Source organism: Hemibagrus wyckioides, linkage group LG21 (genome assembly GCF_019097595.1).
Source record: "Hemibagrus wyckioides isolate EC202008001 linkage group LG21, SWU_Hwy_1.0, whole genome shotgun sequence".
Lineage (NCBI taxonomy): Eukaryota > Metazoa > Chordata > Actinopteri > Siluriformes > Bagridae > Hemibagrus > Hemibagrus wyckioides.
This window is the reverse complement of record NC_080730.1, coordinates 7,618,307-7,645,741: the sequence shown is the minus strand read 5'-3', so window position 1 is coordinate 7,645,741 and position 27,435 is coordinate 7,618,307. Positions and strand designations below refer to the sequence as shown.

The window sequence follows — 27,435 nt, the reverse complement described above, 5'->3', positions numbered from 1 at the left end:
AATAATAATAATAATAATAATAATGATATATATATATATATATATATATATATATATATATATATATATATATATATACATATATAATATAATATAATATACAGTATGTAATATGTACTATTATTATTATTATTATTATTAATGCCATTTAATTATGTTTTTTAATCATTTGAAAAAAACTTTAATCACAAATTAATCATGTACATCAATAAACTGGAAATGATTTAACAGAATGCTGATGATATCTAAATAAAATAAAACAAAAATTGATAACTTTAATATGATTACACTTCTATAATAATAATAATAATAATAATAATAATAATAATAATAATAATAATAACATTTATTATTATTAATACTATTATTATTATTATTATTATTATTATTATTATTATTAATAATAATAATAATAATAATAATAATAATAATAATAATAATAATAATAATAATAATGGTGACGACTTTCCTACCAGTAAGCCCATATCGCCACCTGCTGGTGAGCCAATGGTAGCACTTGGGTATTTACCAGTTCATTATCTTTTGAGATCCTTTAACATTTTGCATTTTTTCCCCAACATCCCCAATCACCCTGTTTTTATTTTTTTATTTTTTTTTATTTCACTTACAATAAACATGTTTCCGAGTCGGAAAGACAGTTTAGTTAAAGTCGGAAAGTCTCTAAAACGGCAACTCCACCACGCAGTGAACGCCACATTAGATACAAGATCGCTCGGTGGGCGTGGCCATGTTTTAACGTCATCGGGCACGCACAGAAGTGGATCTCCAGATCCAAAATAATTGCGCGATCAGAGTGCGTTAATTTGCAACAGATTCCTGTTCCTCCAGGATTATGGATGAGAGAGAGCACGATCTCGGTAAGTTTGTACATTTGACTATTCGACTATAATACATATCATAGTAAACAGACTGACAGTTACACATCAGGCTGTGAGACACTGGAAGAAGAAAAGTCAGAGTATATATAAATTAAAATGCAATCCCCTAATCGGGTTAATGTTTACTGACTTGTAGTTGTATTCAAATGGCTTTCTATAATTTTGCATGACTTTCTTGTATATTTATTTATTGCATTACTACAAGAAGAGGAATGTCTGCAGGGGAAATTTCAGCTGCTCTAATTTAAGGTTTTGTGGCTTGCTGAATTCTATTAACCTCTTAAATACAGTGTTGTTTTGCATATTTGCACCCCCTAAAACCCTCCAAACAGAGAAACAAACAAACTAGTTTAATTATTATTTCATTTGCTGAAGCTAAACACACCAGTGGGTTACTGGTTCAACCCAATTTTATTGGGTTCATTTAGACTAGACACCATACACCAAGGCTTGATTACTGCCATCCCTTTTGACTTTACCTTTTACAGCAATGGACTGTAAGCTAAAAGGTCTCAGCATTTGGTGGTGCGATCAATTGAATTAATTATCAAAATATATCTGAAAAGGGTTACATAGCCATATCTAAGGCTTGGTGTCTCAAGTGAACTACAGTAAGAGTTATTATCAACAACACCAACAAAAACTTGGAACAGTAGTGAATCTTCCAGGAAATGTCTCGGCCTACCAAAATTCTGCCAAGTGTGCATCGGTGACTCAACCCATAAATATCATATAAGAACCATAGACAAACAGCTAAGGAAATGCATACCTTGCTCATCTCAGACAAAGTCAGTGTTCATGTTTTCACCACTAGAAAGATATTTAATGCTAAATAGATATTAAATGCTAACCAAGAGGAACATAAAGGCTCCTCTTTCATTTGCCAAAAAAACTTTTGGGATGATTTGTAGAATGAAGAGCTGTAAAATTAAACTTTTTGCAAGACATGGGTCCCGTTATATCTGGTGTTATGCAAACAACATCCTACAATAAGAAAAGGTGGCTTGGGCATCAGTCTGTAATCGGTAGCTCAGGTGCAGTTGGGTTGTGCAGCAAGACGATGATCTGAAGCACAAAAGTCTGCCTCTGAATGGAATCAACAAAAAACAAAACAAAGTTTTTGGTGATATAGGTGTTGCCTGTTTCTTTTGCTTCTTTACACTGGACAACTTTGGAACAAATTCTATTAACAGCGTTTGATTTCATGGGTTATCTTGCTTAAATGATGCTTGTTAAAAATCATTGCGTGCACCGTGACAGTACATTTTCTATTCTAAAAACAGACCTAAGATTATCTAGAGCTGCCAGAATGTTTTTTTATTATGGTTGTTTCTTAGCACTTCATTATTGCACTGAGGGGATTATAGTTGTGTTAATTTGTCCATTGTTAAGCTACAGTGCCTTGCAGTCTGCACAAATACTCCTACCTACAATGAACTGCTCCTTGGGTGAGTTTCCCTGGGTGATTTTCCCATCAGTGCAGTTTACTTTAACTATACGTCAGTAATCAAGTCCAACAATGCGCTACTTAAATGCTTTGTGTTAAGTTATTTGGGTGGGGTTTTCTCTTGCTATTATACACCAGAGATCCTGATTTATGATATTCATCAGACTCTGTCTGTTATGTATGTAATAAAACATCACTGGGCTTGTGCAGGTTATGTGTTGATGTGAGTTAATTATTTTCCAGTTTTATTCTCCATATATCACAGCAATTATTTGCCAATTCATACATTTTTTATTTATTAATGAGTGATAGAGCATGTTTTACCCATTTATAGTTACATATTATATTTAATGTTGTGGAACATCCTACAATCATTTAGATCATGCTATCGCTTATGTTACAGCAGCTAAAAAACAGATATAACTTGTATATAAATGCATTTTATATATATATAAAACATGTGCATTAATATACAATAAAGTAAACAAGTTAAACCTTCATACTACCTACTGTCAGAAATGCTGTTGTAGAAAATGAATCAATAGTTTCCAGCCAATCAGATATGCAAATTCAACCACATTATGCTATATCAGTTATTAAAGAACCCTTAAACGTTTTGTCTTGTTTATGTATTTAGCCATAATTAGCATCTAAATGTGAGCTTATTAATACAGTTGTTAGATCGGTAAACTTGTAGCTACGATGTTCGCGTTACTTGTTTGAAATATTAGCCATTGCAAATCTATAGGAGCAACCTTCTTACACCAAACACATCTTGGCTAAATTTTGGTTCATTTTATTTTTATGCTATTTTGCCAGAGCATCTCCTCTAGGACAAGCATGTATTATATTCTATAAAATTTAGTAAAACCTTCCTGTTTTTTCCCTCTCTTTGCGAGCTGTCACATTGATTTGATATAGTAATGTATTTTCAGTGCATTGTTTCTTCAGCCACCATTCCTTCACCTTTCTTGTGCTTGTGTTCAAATACCAATCTTGCTGGAGGAAATGCATTCACGCTGCTATTTATACCACCGTCATAATTGTATTGTTCACTTAACTTAATGTGAGAAAAGCTGTATTTATAACTCTGTATGCTGGAGCTCCCAGTTCCAGGCAACGACCCCATGAATAGCCCCTGGAAGAATGGACGAATTAAATGGTTCGCTTTTCAGCCAATACAGCAATGTTTTTTTAACAGTTGTTTATCCCGAAGTTGTCTGGGTGTGCTGAGAGTTTGCTACTACACATACTCTCTTTTTAAGCCTTTCTTGTCAGTCTGGAAAAGTAGTGTAAAAACAATCAGAGTTTCTGTAAGACCAGTTTTGATTGTAAGACTGTAAGTTTTTGTGTAAGACCAGAGAGCATACAGTACATTATGTTTACATTGTATGGGCCAAGTTGTGTTGTACTAGCTACACTCCTTATCATTAAAATAACAACATCAGCGGGACTGTTAATCCACCAGTGAGAAACTTAGCCTGTTTGTGAGCTCTATCATGAGACCTTTATTAGGAACACTGAAAATATACACTACCGCTCAAAGGTTTGGGATCAGTTGCATATTTCAGCTTGATTTCAGCTACGAAGCCAATCCATCTTGTGGGAGATTCTCCACGAAGCATGGGGTGAAATCTCATCAGATTATCTTGAAAAATTGACAGCTAGAATGCCCAGGCTGTAATTGCTGCAAAAGGTGTTTTTTTGTGTGATGAAGGCAAAGTTTAAAGAAAACATTCATTATTTCCATCAAAATCATTATTTCCAACTCTGACATGTCAGCACGTCCTGTTCTTTTGCTATATTTTCTATTCAGACTAATTTCGTGTGTGTTTCCTTGGAAAACAATACAATTTTTGAGCGATCCCAAACTATTGAGCGGTAGTGTACATGCATAACACGTTTTCTTGCTATTTCCTACTGTTAAAATAGTCAAAAGGAAATAATCCCATGAACATGTGTCTAAACTTTTCAGTATTTCATATTTAAGCAGTTTGTAAACCACTTTATTATTAAAAATAACTAGCATTAACAAGCCTTATTTGGCTAAAATGGTATAATTGAAAAAGGAACAGCAACTCATATACTTAATGTAATGTAATTTTAGTAGGTCGTAGGTTTCTTATAACATCTGATGGTCCCTTCCACCCTTCTTTGTAGCTTCTTTAGAAATCTTTCTAAATGGGAATCACTCTGTTAAATGGATCTTCATAAAACATTTAAGGGTTCTAGATGTAATCCTTTTTTTAGGAGCTTTTGACCCAAGTATTCCTGAGGAGGGTCCTTCAGTCCCACCTGCAGGCTGGTTGGACAGTGTGACAGGCTATGAAGACCATAAAGGTGGAGGTAAGCACATTAGTCTGGCCTGACTCCTATGCAGAGGAACTATGCAAGATGTCAAATGTCATTGCAAATGTCAAAGCATTTTATTTGCCCCATTTAGAAAAAGAAGCTTTATTTTTTGTCACATATACATTACAGAACAGTGAAATTCTTTCTTCACATATCCCAGCTTTGGATGTTGGGGTCAGAGCGCATGATCAGCCATGATGCAGTGCCCTTGGAGCCTGGGGGGTTAAGGGCCTTGCTCAAGGGAACAACAGTGGTAGCTGGGCAGCTTGAACTCCAACCTTCTGATAAACAACCTAGAGCCTTAACCAAAAGAGTTTCCGCCGCCTCCATTTTATCCAAAGAATCCTTAAGCAGACCAATAGAGGGGGCTATTCTTACTAAAATGATATAATAGGATCCTATTTTCAATGTGCATAACAGTGACATAGACGGTCTATTAGAGTTTATGATAAACATTTGAGCATTTCTAGACAACTTCTAAGGAAATGCAGGATAACTCCACTTTCTGCATTACAAACAGCTTCTAAGAATGCTGATAAACTTAATGACGTTCAATTCCCAGTCTGTTGCATTAGATGTTGTCACTCTTCCGATTTGACTCTGATTTATTTTTGTTATCAGACTGCACAGATCAGACCTACCCTCCTCCGCCTGACTTAATTCCCGAGCCTGAGAATGACAGGAGTGCCTCCATCCCCAATGTGATGTATGTTTGCACATTAAATTAAATTAAATTATGTAAATTATGTATTTTCTATACCACAACACTGTTGAAACATTTGATTATGATTGGCCAAAAGATTTATATATTAACACACACTTTGTAATAGATTACCCATTTTCTTTTCTTTCAGTACACAGGAAGTTGACTTATCAGACATATTCAATCTATAAACAAATGAATAATTTTATCAAGTCTGCCAATCTGAGATAAGATTTGTCAAGATGGACATTGTTTGGTTTCTGTATATAAAGTATCATGAACTTTATATGTGTGTAGCTGCTGCTGTGCAGGGCAATGGGAGGTGTGTGAGCTCCTTGTGTGCCAAACAATTCATACATCTCCTCAATAACATTAGTAATAGTAATAAAACACATCCAAAACTTTTTTTGATAGTAATAAAATCATAACATTTAAAAGAAGTGGATGAGCTGGTAAAGGAGTGACTGTTTATTGCTCTTATAACATGAGTGATAACAGAAAATAACTTGTCTGTGGCCATTCCTTTCATTTAGCTATATCTATATAGAATTTAATTTTGGTCTTTATTGTTTTTGCTTATGGTGGCTTGGTGGCTAGCATTTTTGCCTCACACCTCCAGGGTTAGGGGTTCAATTCCCACCTCCACGATATGTGTGTGGAGTTTGCATATTCTCCCTGTGCCTCAGGGGTTTCCTCCCCCAGTCCAAAGACCTGCATTATAGGTTGATTGGCACCTCTAAATTGTCCGTAGCATGTGGATGTGTGTGATTGGGCCCTGTGATAGACTGGCATCCTATCCGGGGTGTACCCTGCCTTGTGCCTGTAGTATCCTGGGATAGGCTCCAGGTTCCCTGTGACCCGGTAGTAGTAGCTGGATAAGCAGGTATAGATGATTGATGTTTTTGCTTATTAAATATTTGAGAAATGTAATGGTGTTGGTCTTATAGGCTGCCTCAGGTGTCTGAAGATGTGGCCAGGGAGGCTTTGCTCAAGTTTGTGGGGAAAAAATGGACATACAGCAGCAAACCCGCCCAGAACCTGGTCTTCAAGGATTTGAGGCCTTTTACAGTATACCGTGTAAATCAACTCCTTGTGTATTATATCATGTTGATGGTGTACTTACATTACTTGCATGTTTTCCATAACAATCGGACAGTTTATTTTCAGATCAAGTACATTCACTTAATCTGAGAATAATCTGTTTTATTTCTTTAGTATCGCTTGGAAACATTTACAGAGTCCAGATCAAGTGCCTGGGAGCATGAGATATATACTGGTATTGTATGTCACATACAACACGTGTCCTAATAACAGGTTATATAAAATATATCACCTGATTAGCCATTTTAGGCTGTGTTTATGCTACAAGGATGAAGCCTGTCCTATTTGGAAAGCTTCATAAGCATAGCTGTCTTATAAGGTTCCCTATCTTTGGTGTTCTTTTTAGAGAAGTCAAGTCCATGAGTTTTAACGTATGTGAGTCCATGGGAACGTTCAGAAAACGTAGCTGACTCAGATTGAGCGACTCTTTTACAAATTCATTCTTGTACATTCGAACCTTTCCTATTATGTTCTTTTGTCTATGTTAAAGAAGCTGAATGGGTTGAGTAAACAGTTGCAGCCCTTGCAATTTGTTAGAGTATAAAGTTCGTTTTTTAACCAATGCCTGAACCAGAAACTAGCCACAAAAACATTCCTTATTTGAGGAAAAGATGGCCTTTTATTGAAATATCAGTGTTACTGATAAACACAACAAGGCCCTTCATTACTGAAGGATTGCTTGAGAATGAACACATAAAGAAATAACACATCTTGTGCAATATTAGTAGATTAGTACAACTGAAAGCAAGTATTAAAATTTCAAAAGGGATTTCATTAAAGAAAAAACATTATACCATTTACTGAGCATTTTAGATATTAGCCACATATAATTATGCCAACAGCATTGAAATAGAACTACATTTACCTCAGTAACAAGATACACTAATGTCTTCACTATTTTATGTCCATATTGTACTTAGAAGCCTTTTTATTCTGATATAGAGAATAAACAGCACATGTAAAACCTTGTTTGCTTCCATACATTCCATGAGTTTGTCTTTCACAGATTTTTTTTTTTTTTGTAAAAAAACCCCCAAACTCCATAAAGTATGAACTTGTCCTCCTTCTATTTTGCACCAAGGTTCCAGCTCTATTCCTGTCCCATAAACAATGTCTCTATTGTCATACTCAGGAAGCTCCCAGAGATAAGCAAGGCCTTCTGATTAATTACATGACTATGGCTATGTAAGGCTCCCTACATTACTGACTAGACTAGTCAAGACTGAATAGAATAAATGTTTGCTTGGGAATAATCCTGACGATTCTTTTGTGACGCTGACCATTTTGTTCATTATCAGCAATGTTAGTGTACTTGGGTTAAGTATTTTTTCTTTTTACAGTTTTACAGTTGCTCCTACAAACTTCGGATCACTTCCCACTTGAGTCTTGCATGTCTCCGCCTAGGAAGAAGCTGATTCTGGCTGCTACTATTGTTTACGCAATGGGACAGCCATGTTTATAGATAACAGCATGTATTACTTTGCCAGAACATCCATTTGAAATCCATATGGTTGTAATAGAAAGTGTGTGATGAATTAGACATGCAGTTTGGAAAACACAGTTATTGGTGCTTAAGTCAAAGTGTCATATTGTCAGATTGAGTCTGATTTCATGTTATGTGAATCAACATATTTGTTTAATACTATAACTGATATTATACTATTGAAATATCATACTACTATTCTAATAACAACACTTATCTCTGAACCCATATAGCACACCTACAGCAAATATTATATTATAGATTCTGTACATTTAAATGGCAGCTTATTGGCTCCTGTATATTCATACTACAATGAAGTAATGGTGACTGAAAGGGCAGTTAAAAACTTAAGTTAACACTATGAATGTATAGTTATTTGAATGTGAATCTTATTGATCATTATTTCATGACCAGGTCAGTATGTGGACGGGCCGCAGTATGGCAGCATCCCTCCTCCGTGGAAGGTAGAAGTGCAATATCCACCCAAATTTACCGACACGGTCCTGAAAGTGCGTGTGCCTCACACCTCATCTGTAAAGGTATTACCTTTAAGAATCTTGTTCAAGTATTATTTTTTTTAACCATTTGAAGCACTTACCTGTGTTTGGTCTTAAATGAGGAGACTGGAGGCAGGCATTGGACAATTCAAGGAAATCTTCAGTACTTGCTTTTCAACGACATTATTTGCATTTACACAGACACACACATGCACATGCTTTGTGCTATGCTGCTCTGCTCTCTCTCTACTCTCTCTCTCTCTCTCTCTCTCTCTCTTTCTCTCTCACCCCATGTTATCCTTTCTCCAGCTCACTGCAACACAAAACACACGATAGACAAATCATCCCCAGATGCAGATCCTTACCTCATGCCTCCGACAAGTCTAGTATTTGTTCATTTTCTGTTATTCTTGTCATTTCTCAGCCTTGTCATCAGTGCCAGGGGAAAGGACGTGTGCGCTGTACACACTGCCATAGCAGAGGATGGGTGAGTAGGTGTTTTTATTTCGAGACGTTGAGCTGAGCAGATTAAAATGAGCAAATCTATACTTACTGATTTACAGAAATATTCCAGAAGTTTCTCTTCACACAGATAGTCTGTTTTATAGTTATCGTGACCTTAGTACAATATAATGTATCTATAATCAAATTGTAATACACCGATCAGCCATAACAGTATGACCACCTGCCTAATATCTTTTGCTGCCAAAACAGCCCTGACCCATTGAGGCATGGACTCCACTAGATCCCTGAAGGTGTGCTGTGGCATCTGGCACCAAGATGTTAGCAGCAGATCCTTTAAGTCCTGTAAGGATCAGACTTGCTTGTCCAGCAAATCCCACATATGCTAGACTAGATTGGGATCTGGGGAATTTGGAGACAAAAGAGACAATGTGGGGACTTTGGAGACAAAGTCAACACTTCAACCTCATTGTTGTGCTCATCAAACCATTCATGAACCAGCTTTCACTCCCCATGTGCATCAGTGAGCCTCAGCACTGTTCCCTCCTTGGACACAGATAGATAATAGATACTGACCACTGAAGACCAGGAACACCCCAAAAGAGATGCAGTTTTGGAGATGCTCTGATCCAGTCATCTAGCCATCACAATTTGGCCCTTGTAAAATTCGCTCAAATCCTTACGCTTGTCCATTTTTCCTGCTTCTAACACATCAACTTTGAGGACAAAATGTTGACTTGCTGCCTCTAATATATCCCACCCACTAACAGGTGCCATGATGAGGAGATCATCAGTCTTATTCACTTCACCTGTCAGTGCTCAGAATGTTATGGCTGATCAGTGCTTACACAAGCTTTTAGTGTTAATTGACATTTATAGCACAGCGGTATGCTGTATGCTATATCTTTTAAATATATGGCAAATACTTCCTTGTGGTTAGGATGTCTTAAAAAACTCCCATCTGTACACAAACACACCAGGATCCTCAAAGATGGGAAATTCTATTCCTATTATTATTTTTATATACCTTTTAATTTTTCTAAACCTTTAATAAGCTCATAAACCAATGCATAACTTATCTGTAATTCTTAAAATTCTAGTGGTGGGTATGCTTAAGTTTCATTCTTTCGTTCACAATTTTCTGCAGTTTAGCCCCGCCCCTTTGCTATAAGAGGCAACTTAAATGGCATACACTTTAAACAGTGAGGGTGGTGTTTGTCAAAGGAAGACAACACTTTATATCGGCTCTTAATTGGCATTTTTATAATTCAGTTTACTACAAAATACAAACATAAATCCATGATTACTAAAAAAACATTCAATGATAATTAATAAAAAGCCTTATATTTTAAATGACCATGTATCTGTTCCTTTACCTTTAGATCAGCTGTATGTCCTGTCATGGCACTGTACATGGCAGGAAAAGAAAATGTGTTGGCTGCCATGGAAGGGGAAGAAAAGTGTAAGTAACAGTTCATACTGCACACATCAGGGGGTACGCTTTATGTCCTGCGAGCCAGATTAGTCCCTGTTATTGATTACGTTATCACAGATATTAACTGTTCCCTCATCTGTGTCCCTTTAGTTTTCTTCTGTCTTGATTTAAAAACACCAGAAAGTCCTGAACATTCTGCTTTAGTGGAAAACTTAACAAAACCCTGACAACATGTGACTCCATAAATGTTAAATAAATGTCGCCTTATGGAAAGATTCAACATATTAGCCATTTTTTGTTGCAATAACTGCTTAGTTTTTAAAAAAATCTATTTACTTTAAGACTTTGAGAATATGGAATATCATTATATATTAAATTAGGAAGAGCACATTAACATAAACCTGTGATGAGTTATTAAAGCATGTTCTATTTGTCTATAAACTATGCAGTAGATATCATTCATGTACATCAGTGGGGTTTTTTTTCTTTTAGATGTACATGGTGCCATGGTAGTGGTCACAAAACATGCCGCAAGTGTAATGGGCGTAAAAAGCTTTTGCATTTCCTTCAGCTCACTGTCACGTGGTAAGTTTATTTGACTGATGTTTTGTTTTTAACTTGGATTAATAGCTGAGGCAACTAGACAAAAATTGGGAGTTCAAATCCCAGGTCTTATTTTTTTCTTTTGTGTTATTGAACAGAATTTAGCATTTACCTAATGCTTAAATACATATACTATTCATAAATACATATGTACATATACATTATGTCATATGTTAACTTTATATACAGTACACCGATGAGGCATAAAATTATGACTACCTGCCTAATATTGTGTTGGTCCCCCTTTGGCTGCCGAAACATCCCTGACCCATTGAGGCATGGACTCCACTATATCCCTGAAGGTGTGATGTGGTATCTAGGTATCTCGCAGATCCTTTCATTCCTGTAAGTTGTGAGTTGGGGCCCATCTCCAACATACAGGACTTAAAGGATACTTTTGATAGATACTGACCACTGCAGACTGGGAACACCCCACAATAGCTGCAGTTTTGGAGATGCTCTGATCCAGTCGTCTAGCCATTACAATTTGGCCCTTGTCAAACTCGCTCAAATCTTTACGCTTGCCCATTTTTCCTGCTTCTAACACATCAACTTTGAGGACAATATGTTCACTTGCTGCTTAATATATCCCACCAAGTGTTATTCACTTCACCTGTCAGTGCTCATAATGTTATTATTATTATTATTATTATTATTATTATTATTTTGAAATTTAACACAGTGGATTTAATTAAATTATAATATCAGCAATATCTTGAATGAAAAATAGAATCTTTGTAATATTTACATGAACTTCTTAGTAGTTGGTATGCTCCCTTTTTACTTTATATTCGAGTGTTAAGGGCCTTGCTCAGGGGCCCAGCAGTGGCAGCCCTGGGATTTGAACTCACAATAATCCAAGCAGTAGGCTTAACCACTATGCTACTACATCTCAGCTTTAATGGCTTTAATTAGTTCATTTGAGCTGATCCATGTTAGCACAAATCCATCAGTGTGTCATCTGAACTCAATCTTCAGCGGAAGGGATAAGACTCACAGAAAATCTCAATTGAGTTAACATGGTCAGTAACACAAAATTTAAATAATGACCTAGAAATTGTTCAACATCTTGAATATTGATGGTGCACATTTCTGTTTTACTTCATTTTAGAATTTTCAAAATTCATTCAAAATTCTGATGTTTCATAGGAAGAACCAAGTGTATGAGTTCATACCTCACCGGCTGGCTGAGTTCCCCATAAAGAAGTTTGAGAAAGTGTCTGGGGCAGCGTTCTTTATAGATGAAAGTCTACTGGTATTCTTTTTTCCTGTTTTTTCTTCACCAGTAATAATGTCATAAAATGAGGTTCATTCAGCCAAAATTCACTGCAGCATAACAAATGGGCTAGGGAGATAATATGTACCAAATAAAAAATATGTTGCTGATTTTTGAATTTTTACATATCCCTAAGACTGCAACATCATATAAAAAGAGACAGTATATAATCTTGAGCTTTATTTGCAGGTCTATCCAATCGTAGGCTTCCCTGACCAGGATATTTGCAACGCTTCCAAAGAAGCCATCCACGAGCACCTGAATAAATACTCTGTTGTCAGTCGCATTTTGCAACAGGTGAGTAAGGAATACTCCAAAAGACCAGAGCAGTTGCATATTTTGATCTATTCACTAGGGGGCAGCAACTGCAATCATTTCCAAATTCCATCAAGATCGTAACGTAAACCTGTGTCAAAATGGTCTGCCTCTATAGCCTTAGTAAGACCTGAGATCTATATAGAGGTTAGATACATTAAGAAACAAAATAAATAAAATATAGCTTTATCATAGTTAGGATTCTGAGAATTTTCATGTGACTTTCATACAGTAGAGTGCAAAGTTATTACATTGGTGTGTTGAGAGTTTAATGAATCCTGTACATACATACTATTTTGGATCATTTGAGATTTTAAGTCATTTTTAGAACTTTTGCAAGTTGAGACATAGCTTAGTTTAGCTCTAATTTAGAGAGTTTACATTATTTTGTAGAGTACTGTGTGTTTCAAGACATTAAAAACTTTCATGGAAATGTAAATACTATACTACATTTGGTAGAAGATGTATATTTATAAGGGTTTATGAAATGTAGAGTGCTTTTAAAAACTAATATTGTGTGCTTCAGGGCTCTGTGTAATGTCACGTATGATAGTATGCACCTCAGGACATGGTGTTTCTAGGGTTTATAACAAGTTAAAACTAAACAGCATGGAAGTATGGACTTCAGGCCATGGTGTTTCTAGGGTTTATAATAAGTTCAGCACTATTAAGTATAGCAGTATGCCCAGCAGGAGTACTGTTTTAATGGTCTAGACATTTTGCATACTATTTAGTGAGGTAGCGTGACTGGATTTAGCCTGTGTGTTTTAGACTTCTGGAGATTTCAAATACTATTTATAACAGATTTATGCAATTTTGGATGTGGACGTTTTACATTTTGTGACTTATCAGCTTTTATTTGCACAAGGGGTTTATGTTATGCATGTGTTATTTACATGCCACTGAATATATGTCACCGAAGTACTACTTAAAACTGGGCTAAAAAACCCCACAAAATTATAAGGTTATAAGCTCTCCTGCTATTTCTTTCTCTTTGTCTGTCTATCCACAGAGACAGTCAGTGGAGTTGGTGCCTCTTACTCAAGCCTTCTACTCCTACAATGGGAAAATCTATGACTATTTCGTTTACGGGACGGAAAAGAAGGTCCACACCACAAAATATCCGACTTCCTGCACTGTCCTGTAGCACCTCACCTTACGACTTTATTAATTCAATGTGAAAAAATGGTCTTTTTAAAAACATATATTATTAAATCCTGGCTGCTGAGCAGTGCCTTAAAGAGATTATAATATATGCTTCTGATGCAAAAACATAACCATATGCAGAATGATGAGAATATGTGCCAAGGAAACGATTTGTCAGTTGTAAGGATTGTAATTAACGCATGAATGAATGTTTAATTAATTTAGGCTTATTGTATATTACACAATATTACTGTTGAAAATCTTTATTAATATCGTAAAGTAATTCAGGTTAGTGCCAATTTAATATAAATACTTTATGTACACTATAATTTTTTTTAAAGGTTTTGATCATTTTTTTGTTACCAATATGTACTAAATATTTATATGCCCCTTTGTAACAGTGCTCTGAATTTGAATAAATGCCACATTGTATGAAATATGAACCTTTTTGGATGTGTCTTCGGATCATTTCAGAATCTCTTACCATAGTCTTTGTAGTATGAAGATTGTATATGTAGCACACCTATCAGGCATAACATTATGAGCACTGACAGGTGACATGAGACTGATTATCTCCTCATCATGGCACCTGTTAGTGGGTGGGATATATTAAGCAGCAAAAGAACATTTTGCCCTCAAAGTTGATGTGTTAGAAGCAGGAAAAATGGACAAGCGTAAGGATTTGAGTGAGTTTGATGAAGGGCCAAATTGTGATGGCTAGACCACTGGATCAGAGCATCTCCAAAACTGCAGCTCTTGTGGGGTGTTCCCGGTCTGCAGTGGTCAGTATCTATCAAAAGTGGTCCTAGGAAGGAACAGTGGTGAAAAGGCGACAGGGTCATGGGCGGTCAAGGCTTATTGATGCACGTTGGGAGTGAAGGACGGCCCGTGTGATCCGATCCAACAGACGAGCTACTGTTCCTGAAGAAGTGGTTCTGACAGAAAGCTGTCAGAAAACACAGTGCATAACGGGTCAGGACTGTTTTGCCAGCAAAAGGGGGATCAACACAAAATTAGGCAGGTGGTCATAATGTTATGCCTGGTTGTTGTGTATAGTCATGTTAAACACTAAACTATGCAATGTAAGACTGCTGACTGGAAAGGCAATTTGTGTGTGTGTGTGTGTGTGTGTGTGTGTGAAATAGGGAACTACTCATTTAAGCATATTAAATCAGACATGTTGTCACAGGTGGACTGGATTTATCTCCCTGCTGAGTCCCAAATCAAGCTTGAATGAATTCGGGATAAAAGGAGAAATAAGTGGAGGTTAAACCAAACAAGTGGGGGAAAAAACCCTCATGTTTATTCCTGCATATCGTCGAACATCACAAACAAAAACGGGAACATATTTCCTATTTAAAATTACACCTGCATAACAAGAGAACGGCATCAAATCTGCGTCATGAACTAAGTGGAAGGATGTAACAGCTGGCGATGTGGGAAGAGGAGGATGTGGAAGGCCATGTGGCTCAAAAATAACAAAACGGTTGCAATAATAATTTTTGTTAGTGTTGTATGTATTGTTTTCTGAGACAGTGATTTATGAAACCACTTATGTCAGGTGTTTAGTTATGCACAGTTATGATGCGTTCTCTTCACAATGTTCAAAATCATGTGAGACACATTTCAGTAACTCATTTTGATGTGAAGTGAATAACACCGAACAACACTAATTACCGTATCTATCAAAAGTGGTCCAAGAAGGGAACAGTGGTGAACCAGCGACAGAGTCATGGGCGGTCAAGGCTCATTGGTGCACGTGGGGAGCGAAAGCCGATCCAACAGACAAGCTATGGTTGCTCAGATTGTTGAAGAAGTTAATGCTGGTTCTGAAAGAAAGGGGTCAGAATACACAGTGCATCACAGTGTGTTGCATATGTGGCTGCATAGCCACAGACCAGTTAGGGTGCCCATGCTGACCCCTGTGCAACACCAAAAAGTTCCAACAATGGACATGTGAGCATTAGAACTGGACCACGGAGCAATGGAAGAAAGTGGCCAGGTTTGATGAAGCAGTAGTAAGCTGTAGCTTACTAATTATACTGACAGACACAAATGCTGCATTCTATTAGACTGGTATGGCAAGAATGTATCACATTAATATGAAATATTGGATTACATTTTTTTTTACATTACAAACGTATTCCACAAATGAAAACCTTTAAACTCAAAACAACTTATTTGTCGCAAACAAATAAGATTATACCTTATTATTATTTTGTGTATTTTCTTCTTACATAGAGGAAGATAATTGGCAAATTAATAATTTTAATAATATTAAACAAATAATTTTGTTTAGCACTGGTAAACAATTTATACCAGCCATCCCAGCTTGGGGTCTGCATGTTGTATATTTATCAGTAGTGGGCTGTCAGCGCCAGCAAGGCCTTCTCTGCTGGCCTAAACAGCAGTGATCTGAATCACTGAATTGCATTTTAATATATTAAATATATTTTTCCATGAATGTGTATTAAATTATTCCCAATAGTCTATTCTCTACATTTCATAGCTTTTCTCTTGGTTGTGCTGCTTCCAGTAGTGTATATTTATGATAAGAGTATTTATCCAATCATATTTCAGCCAGTGGCTGACATCATGTGTTGCCAGGATGAAAGAAATCTGCCTTCAGAATCAATAGTGCAGGCGCCCATAGCTTAAAATAAGTGCCAATGAAATTGTTACATTAACTAATCAGATTTTCGGTTGGCCATTTAGCAGGCATACGATTATGTCAGCAATTTTCCGTCCTTTGATTGGATAATTGGAGTAGTCAGAGGCAGTGAACCGCACAAACTAAATAATATATATATATATAAACTCACAATGGCTGGCAGAGGAGAAGAAATCGATTTGGTCGCAGACATCCTTACAAATTCATTTTCAGTGCGGACTGTAATAAAATTGAATATTCCTTGTGAGTTGTGAAATACTGTAGCCTAATTTCTTTTTTATTTTGCTATTTAACGGTTGATTAGTATCTATTGCCTTAGCGTCATAATGATGGTATAGCGGTGGATTAATTCAGGAAAGACACCAGTGTGAAATGCCCGGCCCGCCACTGATATTTATCAGTAGTTGGCGGACTTAATAAAAACGTACTATTAGTGTCACACAACAGTAATTGTATTTCGAAGTAAAATAAAATCTTCTGTGATATTTATACACGTTCAGTAACAATAGATTAATACCTAAATAGGCTACATTGAAAACACAGCATATAACATTCTCCTAGTTTTTGACCCCTATCTCTTTCCATATTGGATAGGCTAGGCTCAGCCCGCACGTGCCCGTTGTTTATAGCTTCTGGCCAAAAGCAAGACTTGGAAAAGAGGCACGCGCGTCATCTTCGGTCCTAACCGGCGTCTCGGAAAGCGGAATAATTAATTCATTAATTCAACGAAAAAAGAAGAAGAAGAAAGAAACCCATCATTTGGTAAGATGCAAAAAATAAACATGTCATGGATTTGTTTGTTTGTTTCATTGCAAGTTATTTGTTTGCTTGCTTTTTATGAAATTTAAACTGGTTTAATAGAGCGCGCGCCGACAGTAATAATACTGATGATAAAATAATTTATGATAAAATAATAAATAAAAGTGTTAATTTTCCTGATCAAAAAAAATTTTTGATAGGTAAAAATAGTTTTGACATTTTTCAGCCTATGTGAATATTAAAGGTTACACACATGTCACACAGTAAAAAGGTGTTTGTTTGTGGTCAGTAATGTCCTCTAATTGTGCCCTTTTCCTGTTATGTAGTTTAGTAGTTATGACTTGTTTTTCTGCATCTGTATAGGTGATGGTTGGGGAAAAAAAAAAAAACAAAATTGTTTTTTAGCAGGAACAGTGAGCATAGTGACTCAGGTCGACCTTTTAAGATACAATTGATTGTCAAGTTTGTTATATTTTCTATCTTTAGAGCATGTAGTGTTTCCTAATTTTTAGTGACCTTAAGGGCCATTGTTATGTCTGAGAGTGTAAACTGTAAGGATTATGCTTTTGCTTGCATTATTGTCATAAGACCAGTACTCTTGTCTCAAACATCTTCCTATGGAAAAAAAGGTAAGGTTAATGTATAATTCTTAATATATTAATGCAGTTAATTATAAACGAACAATAAATTTTGAACAATATTTCCTAACGAATATATTTCTGTGATAGCATGTTCGCCTCACATTGCCACTGGTTTGAAGCTGGTCACTTTTTCTGTAAGGCGATTTTCTCATGCACAGTATTCCTGAGATGCACTTCTCTCACCAGGATAAAGTGATTGAAGATGAATGAATTTAATCCCATTACATTTCTCTTGACTTTTCAACAAGCTTTTATTTTATTTGTTTGTTTGTTTGTTTGTTTGTTTAACTTTTTGTAAGCACGTAGATTAGTGTCAGTGTTTTTGCTCAGATGCACCTGAGTGTACAACCATGATGCATTTTGGGAATTAGAATGATTCAGTATACACCGATCAGGAATAATATTCTGAGCAGTGAGAGGTGAAGTGAATAACACTGATTATCTCCTCATCATGGCACCTGTTAGTGGGTGGGATATATTAGGCAGCAAGTGAACACTTTGTCCTCAAAGTTGATGTGTTAGAAGCAGGAAAAATGGACAAGCGTAAGGAGCGAGTTCGACAAGGGCCAAATTGCAGCTCTTGTGGGGTGTTTCCGGTCTGCAGTGGTCAGTATCTATCAAAAGTGGCCCAAGGAAGGATCTGTGGTGAACCGGCGACAGGGTCATGGGCGGTGAAGGCTGGCCTGTGTGATCCGATCCAACAGACGAGCTACTGTTGCTCAAGTTTGGGTGAGCCTGTGCCTGTGATTCCAGTTCTTGGCTGACCAGAGCCAATCTGCCTCAGATTTTGATAAGTTATATGCACCATGGTGGCTTAGTGGTTGGCACTGTTGCCTCACAGCAAGAAGGTCCTGGGTTCGAACAGGCAGGGGCCTTTCGGTGTGGAGTTTGCATGTTCTCCCCAGTGTTAATAGATCAGGTCAGTCATTGCTATTGAATAAGTGACTAAGTTCTTTGGTATTTCAGTCCTTCTTGAACTGAGAGCCATTTGCCTGGTTTAAAAAGAACAAAATATGCCATATTTGGCAGATGGATCCAATTTCCAGCTTGGTTTTGCTGTGTGTGTGTGTGTGTGTGTGTGTCTGTTTTGTACTCTGTGGTTTTAAAGTCAGAGGTCCCGATTACAAGGCTGAATGGACAAGAGCTGTGGTATGTCCTCTTACTCAAAGGTATTTATCTGAGTGCAGGACATCCCATTATGTTTTATGGAGAACATGAAAGGGACTTAAATTAACTTTCATGAGTACATTTCGACTTTGACTCCCTCGCCATCTGATGTCGTGACTAAGCTTTGTACTAGTCCACACGTTCCTTTCTTGAGCCGGAGGCCCTCTGATTTATATAAGCTCAGATCTGTTTCTGCTTATCTGAGCATCTGGTGGTTATTTGGCTGTTTAATGCTCTTATCTGTGATGTCCAAGGTCATGGTGCTCTTTTCCACGGGTTAAATCGATTGTTTTTTGTTACTCTCAATGGCTAAGATTATTTTTTACATGTACTTATTACTTTCTTTTTTAAAGCAGTCCTGATCAGTTGTCCTGTTGTAATAGCGATTTAAATATTTAGCCTATAAAATGGAAATCTGTGTTTATTAATGGTGTTGAGAAGTATATACATACTTTGAATTACTTGTCAGCAAAACAATCAGGTCCTGTTATCACGTACATTATTTTCTCTCTCTTATGAAGTTTCCAAGAAACTACAGCTGGTCAGTTCCAGAGAAACTGGTAGTCATTTAGCTCCCAATATCGGTCTACTGATAATTTATATTTTGATTAATATACTGTGTATAATGGCAGCACAGTGGCTTAGCGGTTCGCACTGTTGCCTCACACCCGGGAGGTCCTGGGCTTGAATCCCTGGTTTGAACAGGCAGGGGGGCTTTCTGTGTGGAGTTTGCATGTTCTCCCCGTGCCTGCATGGGTTCACTCCATGTACTCTGGTTTCCCACAGCCCAAAAACATGCACATTAGGTTGATTCTAAATTGCCCGTAGGAGTGTGTGTGGTTGTCTGTCTATATGTGGCCCTCTGATGGATTTGTTATAAAACCTATTTCAGTAAAACAGCAAGGTGCCACATACAGTATAAGCTGAGCTCAATGCAGATATTGAGATCTACAAGTTGCCTCTTCACACATAGATTAGTGTACAACTCACATGCTAGCATTCTCACTAGAACTCATTCTAAATTGTTGCATAGTGAGAAAGCAATATGTATAAATATTCGGAACATTTAAACTAGTTTTGAACTGTAAAATTTGTTCTGGCCACTCAAATAGCTATATGTAATAACAGATGCTGCATTGAATAGCTGTAGAAAACAGATTATAACAAATGATTTAGAGTAGTACAAATTATAGCCCACAATAGTGATATACTGTCATAATAGCAGGTTTTGTGTTGCACAGATTTAATTCAGTCATAAGTTCCCTCTTGGACAGTTGAGGAACTGATTACTACTACTACAGTTGAGGAACTGATAACTTCGGTCAGTGGTGCTCCACAATGATGCTACTGTCCAAGAGTTCATTGAACTTGGAGTAAACCATAGCAAGGAGTTCATCTATAGCAAGAGGCTTGTCTTTCTGGGTGGAATGAAGGATCTTCTTCTCTCCCATGTTGATAAAAATGACCCTTGCCAGTTGTTGCCAGAGTGTTAGCCTTTTGCTCTTCCAGACTGGTACAAGTATTGCAGAAGGGAAGCCCTAACCTGTCTGTGGGAACTGGCTAACACTAAATTGGGAGAAAAACATGTAAAAATATCTTGCCCTTGGTGGTTTTGTTATGATTAATTTACATGTATAAAATCCGCCATGCATGAGGCCCAGGGGTGTTTGTGTTAGCAGCTGCAGTGTATTATTTCTAATAATCATAATTTACCTGAGGGAATACATATCAAGCTGATTAGCTGACTTATTTAAGCCAGGTATGGTTGTGGCAGGTTCTCTCCTCAGAAAAAATCACCCCCTGGCTGTGACTCTTTAGGCCTCGCACCTCGGATACGGCTCTGTTTTACGTCAGCCGAGCCTGAGATTGGTAAAGCTGTTTCCATTGTAGATGAGGAAGAGGGTCATTGTCCGATTTGACAATGAGGGCCCACTGTGACTCGAGGTCAAGTTTCAGGATGTGGCTCACAGAGATTGGTTTTCTCTCATGTTGTTTATACTAAAGGGTTGGGTTTCCATGCAGTGCTACACGTTTCATAATGAGATATCACTTCAGCCTCTTGCACCATGGTGTGGCTTGTGGGTCTGGAAATGCAGAGGCTATAAAGAATTTTCACAAGGAATTTTTATTGCTGTTTGGTTCTGCAGATTGTTCCAGGACAAACAGAGCAGGGGGCATGTATCGTCACATTGTCATGACTGCTTTTATTGAGCAGGCAAGAATGTGAGACATAGGGTCATAAGCACGCCTGGATTCCGTTTGTTAACGAGTGGAGAGGTGTGAATTTCTTCATTCAGTGACGCTCAATTCATCTTCATTTCCTGCCAGGTGACTAGAATGACATGGTACTTAACTACTTACCTCCTGGGCAGTTGTATTTGAATTTATTTTTCCTTTGAATGAAGACCAGTGATGTTGGACATGGGGTGGTAGAAGTATGGGCAAGAACAGAAGAAGGGTTGGTAAGTTCTTCTTAGGTGTAAGATGAAGGAGAATTATAGATTTGTTCCATGGTGTAAAGAGAACTGTGGAATTATTGTATACCTCCTTCCTAATTAGATCCGGTGTAGATCCTAATAATCAAGAGGTGGTACCCATGGTCAAAATATCCACCATGGGTATAATGAATATTTAAATCAAGCTTGAAACAGTATTCCTGATAAAATCTTTTCAACCAGCTTCATAAGGAAACTTCACCCAGGAGGTTTTGCCTAAAGCCTAAGCTCCTCACTGGTTCTTCTAAATTATAAATGGAAAGTAGTGTTTTGGGGAAACAATTTAATTTCCACATCCACGTTTTAAGTAAATACTCACTGAAAATACATTTTAACTCAGCCATAGATGTATATATGACCATTATCTTCATTGTTTTAGCAATGAAGTTCATTCATAAGCCATCCATAAGAAAAGATGAAAAATATCAGAAAAATGTATTCAGGCTAGTTTCCACATGCTTGAATGTAACTTTTGTAATCGCTAGGTTTATATTTAATCTTGTTTAAACAATGTGACGTTCATAAGACAGAATTTGGCCTTATCTACTTTATTTCCTAGAATGCCCACTCCTTTTTATCCAGTGAATTATAAGACTGATATATACTGATAAGATATGTACTGTATATTCATACTGTATAAGTTGTTTATTTTATTTTTATCTTGATGACTTTGTATAACTCAGTGTATAACTATGTCATATATCCTAATCACGATTTTTCCATATATCCCTCACAGCTATATTTTTTCATATTCTTCTATTTCGATTTTTATTTTTATTTTTATTTATTTTATTTTTATTCTATTTTCCTGTTCACACAAGCTGCATGCAACACTGATATTAATCATAGCCCTCGAGTCAATTATATCACTTTATCAAACACCCACCAAAGATTTTTCCCCCTTCAGGGTGCTCAAAGTCAGGGTGTTGGCCCATAATCGTTCTGTTTGCCGGCCCAGGACTGCGGAAGCTATTAACTACAGTCTGTAGGAAACAAAGCCAGCATTGGAAGGTGAAATAACATCAGCGAGTGGACACTATGTGCAGAACCATTGTAAAGGGGCTATTGTAGTTATTGTGGGTTAGTCGTCTCCAAAGTATTTTTTGTTCCTTCCTCGCCTGCTGTTTCCTGTGTGTGGAGGAGTGGACGAAGGATAGAAAAAGAGAAAGAGAGCGCAAGAGAAGAGGGCACAGACCACCCAAAAAGAATGTCACCAGTGTCCTGATCTCTTACACGCCATCCTATCCTACTCTGCTTGGAAAATGTGAATGTGGAAAATTCTAACTGGGTCATTTAAAATTCTTTTTTCCCACAGAAAATATGAGAATCGTTTTTTCTGTTTTGTTTTTAATTTGGCAAAGTACATCAAATTAATCATTGGGCTGATGGACAGCTACGCTAATTAATAGTAGTAATGAAGTTTCTTGAAGAAAGCTCATTCATCAATGTTCCCCGACAGCTGAATTACACTCAATTTGTTAGCTGTTGCAGGCAATTCCAGTGCTGCAGATGTGATATGATTTTACCTGCCTAAGCTTTGCATCAACAAGACCAGGCATATGTGCTCTTGTAGTCTTTCAGTGATGAAGACAAATTTCTGTGTGGGTCTTTTCCCCTTTCAATCGTTTAAACCCTTCAGCATTCTGATACTGTAATAATATAAACTTAATAATGACATGACGTTTATCTGATCCGACTTAAAAGCATATAATGAAATAAAACCTGCACAATAAAATAGAACAAAACAGAAAGCCTTTATTGTCATTGAATTGATCTGCTCCTGTCTGTGTTAAGTAACATACACATAATAAGTAGAATGTGAATAAAATAAAATTTACATAGAGTGCAAATAATTTGGAGTAAAAGTGCTCCACCAGGATACGCTGCAAATATTGTACAGTCCTTGCTTATTTCTTGAGCAAAACAGAAGTGACTTTGGTAACGGGCAGAAATGGAATAAAGAATAATAAAGAGACAATAATAAAGATAGAGTGACAATAATAAAGTGACCATGTGATATTGCACATCTGATAAACATGTTAAATTGTTTAAATTAATTCAACGTTCACTCTCTGGCCAAGCTTTCACAGATGTACCATGTCTCAGTACAATGTCTACCCTAATTACAGCTCGGTAAACTGCACAAAAAAGACATGAATCATAGCCTATATGTTTAGGTATTGGAAAAGGAAGACACTCTTTTCTACTTTTTTTCCCAGTCTTTGTGCCTTGAATGTGATTTATTTTAGGTACGTTTGACATTTGTGTGGTAAAAGTACAGAAAAGAAGATCCAGAACTGAATGTATATTCAGAATAAAAATAGATATAGGTTGAGGATAGTGTGAAAAGAATGTGTTAACAAACCGACAACTCCTCTCCTCACACCCGGGATTAAGATAGGTGTGCTAAAACACACATAAGGTGAGAAAGTGCAAGTTAGCGTTGAAAGTTATTCTTTGTTGCCGAGTTGCGTGGGAACGAATGCCTGACTTTGATTAGTTCTCTGTTTTACTTACAGTGAGTGATGACAGAAAGAGCGCATTCTTACATTTGCTCTGGATAGTAGATGAGGCAATTTCTTATTTGCGAGAAATGTAAAAAGCTCTTGTTGCCATTTGAACCAATCATAAATAGATGCCCTGTTTCATTTCTACATTTGGCATCAATTCTGGTGCTGTAGGCTCAAGTTCTTGCACTGAAATGATTATCAAATGTACCAGTTGCCATGTGTTTAACATAGTACTGTTTCACAAGACGTGTACGGGAAGCTATTGTTAAAGATGTATTTATGTGCTTTCTACATGCAACAATAAACGATCAAAAGAAAAGCTGGAAACATCAAATGTTTGGTTTATGATCCTTAGTAGATACAGTGGCGTTCTCACACGCACTAAAGGTCCAGAGAAGTTAATTCTTAGTTTAATTGATTTGTATACGGGTATTAATATAAATCTGAATGCAATAGTCTCTACAGATTTTAGTTGCAGAAATCAGTAGCTCTGTAACTATCTGACTGTGTTATTTCTTTTTACAACTGCAGATCTGAACAGATGGCCTCTTTACGCCGCAAGTCGTAGCACCAGTTAAACATATTGGCCATTTGTAATAAAACTGCAATCATTCTGTCACCGCCAGTTTGCGTGTCTTCGTCCATGAATTGGCAAGGAAGAAACGTCTTTCCTGGCAAGCACCTCAATAGACTATTGTATTGCTCCTCTATCTTAATTAATTGCCCTTTATCTGCATCAAGTCAACAATAACAGAGCTTTACCCAACAGTGCACTTCCTTTCCAGTGTGCATCCGAGTACACGTGCCGGCTGGCGCCAGCCTCGGGAGGACTGGCTGGAAGTGAGTTCCTCTATACACACGCAACCAGTTGTAGATCTGAAGGATAGCAGCAGACCCGACGGTGAGATGCCTCCTCCGAAAATTATACCACATTGTGATCCAGACAGCTCCAAGACTTTATTTCCTTTGCAAAAAAAACTTATTGGTGATGTCATGCGGAAATACGCTTGACGTAAAAACCAGGCTATTTTTGTTTCCCATTGTTCTTGGTTTCGACTCGAGCTGTTAGGAGTTGATTGCACAACTGTTCATTCTTGGAGTACATTAATTCCAGGGTGTAATGGAGCAACACTTGTTAGTCCCACTGTTCTTCTCCGGGATTTCTTCAAAATAGGAAGATGTTGAGAGAACGTTCAAGGTTCCTGAGGCTGTGATTACAGTTTTCAGGCTTCTGCTCGAAACAAAAACAGAAACAATCCCATTTATACCCAGATGAGTGTCAAGGCTTTCGATAATCTATGTGAGAGGTGATAATTCTAGCATCTGTGCAGGAGGGAGAGCTTTTTTGGAGATCATTGTAGTGTGAAATGCCAGACTTGTCCCAGAGCTTCCCTGCAAAGAAGATTGATCAGTATAAACAGAGGATAAATAAATGAAAATGTCCTTAAACATGTGCGCACCATTTATTATATGACACATATGTTATCTAGAGGATTAAGTGTTGTCATGACCTTCTCTTTGGCCCTCATTAAAATGCTGTTGCTTAGATGAAATCATTGAGTCCTTTTCAGAGAGTGGAAGGGCATGGGAGGTTGTTGGTTCTGCACCTGGCACAAAGACAGAGATAGCTCCCCACTGGACTGGATGGGAGTGCCATGATGACCCCTTAACTCTCCTGGGAACCTTGCCTCCCAGTAGGGAGCTCTCACTGTGTTTTCTCTCACTCAATAACAACCAGCACTGGAATTTCTCAGGCCAAAAGGTCCAAGATAAATCAGCTGGAGATTATGGGGAAGTATGCATCGGACAGACTCATGAGCAGAGATAAAAACCTATTGTCGGGCGCTTGCTTTTTGCTTCTGATTTACTTTCCTTCTTGTATCATCCTGTAGAACATCTCTGAGTTTGCAATATGGTGAGAGGCAACAAAGGCAAACAGATATTATAAAAGGATTATGCCTGTCTGTAATTTTCCATTGTATGACATGTCTTTGTGTAAATCATTTGCATCATTTCAGCGTTATGTCAGTATGTGGATGACCTCAGGTAACATCAGGGAGTTAGCCTCAATGTAGCATCGGTTAGCTTCTACATCTTCTGACAAAACTTTGAAATAATGCAGAGACCAGCAAATTGCTTTCTGAACCCTCAGCCAAGGAAGCCACAGGTAACTCTAATTGCTTCCTTGCATTTCTATATGTCATCTTATGTCACCCTATGTAAACTGAGCTTAAATATTTTTCAGACTCTCCTAACGAGCAGCATATACTGATGAGACCCTATCAGCCCCCTGCAATTGTGGTTGGTCTTGGCCATATGTAAATGTCCCCACCAGCCTTGGTTAGAGATGAATGGAGTTCTCTGGAAGTAGTTTGCTTAATTGTGGGCAAAGGACCTTGTCTTATAATTATGCCTCCCAAGCCCAACAGGCATTTTCATTAAACCGGAGCGTGCTAATACAGGCGCTTTATATTACAAATAGTCATGCGTGTACAGAGAACTCTTTGAAGAGAAGTTGGACCTTAATGTTGTCTTGCATCATGTGAAGAAGTGTCCAAATAGAGCTCTGACAGACAGGAAAGTGGGTAGCGACACTTTTTTAAACAAACTGGCTCCACTGTCAGTCTGAATTAGTGTGGGCTGATCTATTGTTTGAACGTCAGGCAGACAGCGTGCACTTCCACTATAGGGAATTATGAATGTGTGTTTTAAGGATGGGTTGTGACATCCAAACAGAAATGAGGTCACTTAGACCACCAGTGATGAAATCACCAATAATTCACCTTATGTCATCTGTTAAGCACCAATAAGTTTATGTTGTCAGTACTCAGATACTTGATAAGCCTAAATCAACAATTCAGAAAAACCTGATTAAAATATAACAAAAACACAAAAGTAAATCATCCAATGGCCAAGACTGTCCAATTTCTGGTCAGAAACAATGTTATTGTTGTAGATTTATTGTGAGGAGATTTTAAACATTACATAAACTATGTTTGATAGGCACAATGGGGCTAATTTATGAATGTTTTAGTAAAGTTTTCATAGCCCAGACCAAACCCATCAGATTTACGAAGGTTTCGGTAGCATTGATTTTTTATGTACTCGCTAGTTAATGAATATAAATCATCTGTAAATTTACAAGTGCTTATGTGCTTTTTAGCGATCACCTAATTCTATAAACACTCTCTCTCTCTCTCTCTCTCTCTCTCTCTCTCTCTCCTATCGTTTGTGGTTTACATTAGATAGACTTCTTATACCGTTAATAAATTTGCACCAATTTCAGAATTCTAAACCTTACCTTTTTAAGCACTATATTTAGGTCATTGCTTTGATTGCCCTTTTGTGTGTTGTTTGAACAGTGTTTTGTATAAACTAAACTAATTCCCTTTGATAAGACAATGTTCTTTTGATATGGATTTTGGCAAGGACACACTTTTATTATTTGTCTCCAGACTGAAACTAATTGGTTT

The 27,435-nt window shown here is 37.2% G+C and overlaps 2 protein-coding genes across 3 annotated transcripts in view; both read left to right on the top strand.

Moving 5' to 3' along the window:
* The first annotated feature begins 739 nt into the window (after positions 1-739).
* Positions 740-14,139, top strand: ssuh2.1 (ssu-2 homolog, tandem duplicate 1). The gene is made up of 12 exons (XM_058373067.1): positions 740-878; positions 4,597-4,692; positions 5,320-5,404; positions 6,349-6,478; positions 6,617-6,677; positions 8,400-8,524; positions 8,907-8,969; positions 10,327-10,406; positions 10,872-10,964; positions 12,132-12,237; positions 12,448-12,555; positions 13,586-14,139. Exons 1-12 carry the CDS (start codon positions 854-856, stop codon positions 13,718-13,720), a joined length of 1,107 nt encoding a protein of 368 aa, XP_058229050.1. The 5' UTR covers positions 740-853; the 3' UTR covers positions 13,721-14,139.
* A 2,862-nt stretch (positions 14,140-17,001) lies between these two features.
* The window catches only part of si:dkey-49n23.1 (semaphorin-3D), a 54,057-nt gene continuing 43,623 nt past the window's right edge, over positions 17,002-27,435 (top strand). The window contains exon 1 of one of the 2 annotated variants that reach the window (XM_058373063.1): positions 17,002-17,152. The gene's annotated coding sequence lies outside the window, so the exon portion shown is untranslated. Of the gene's footprint in view, positions 17,153-18,497; positions 18,520-27,435 lie in introns of those variants that run through there. The other variant, XM_058373064.1, reaches the window with a different exon arrangement.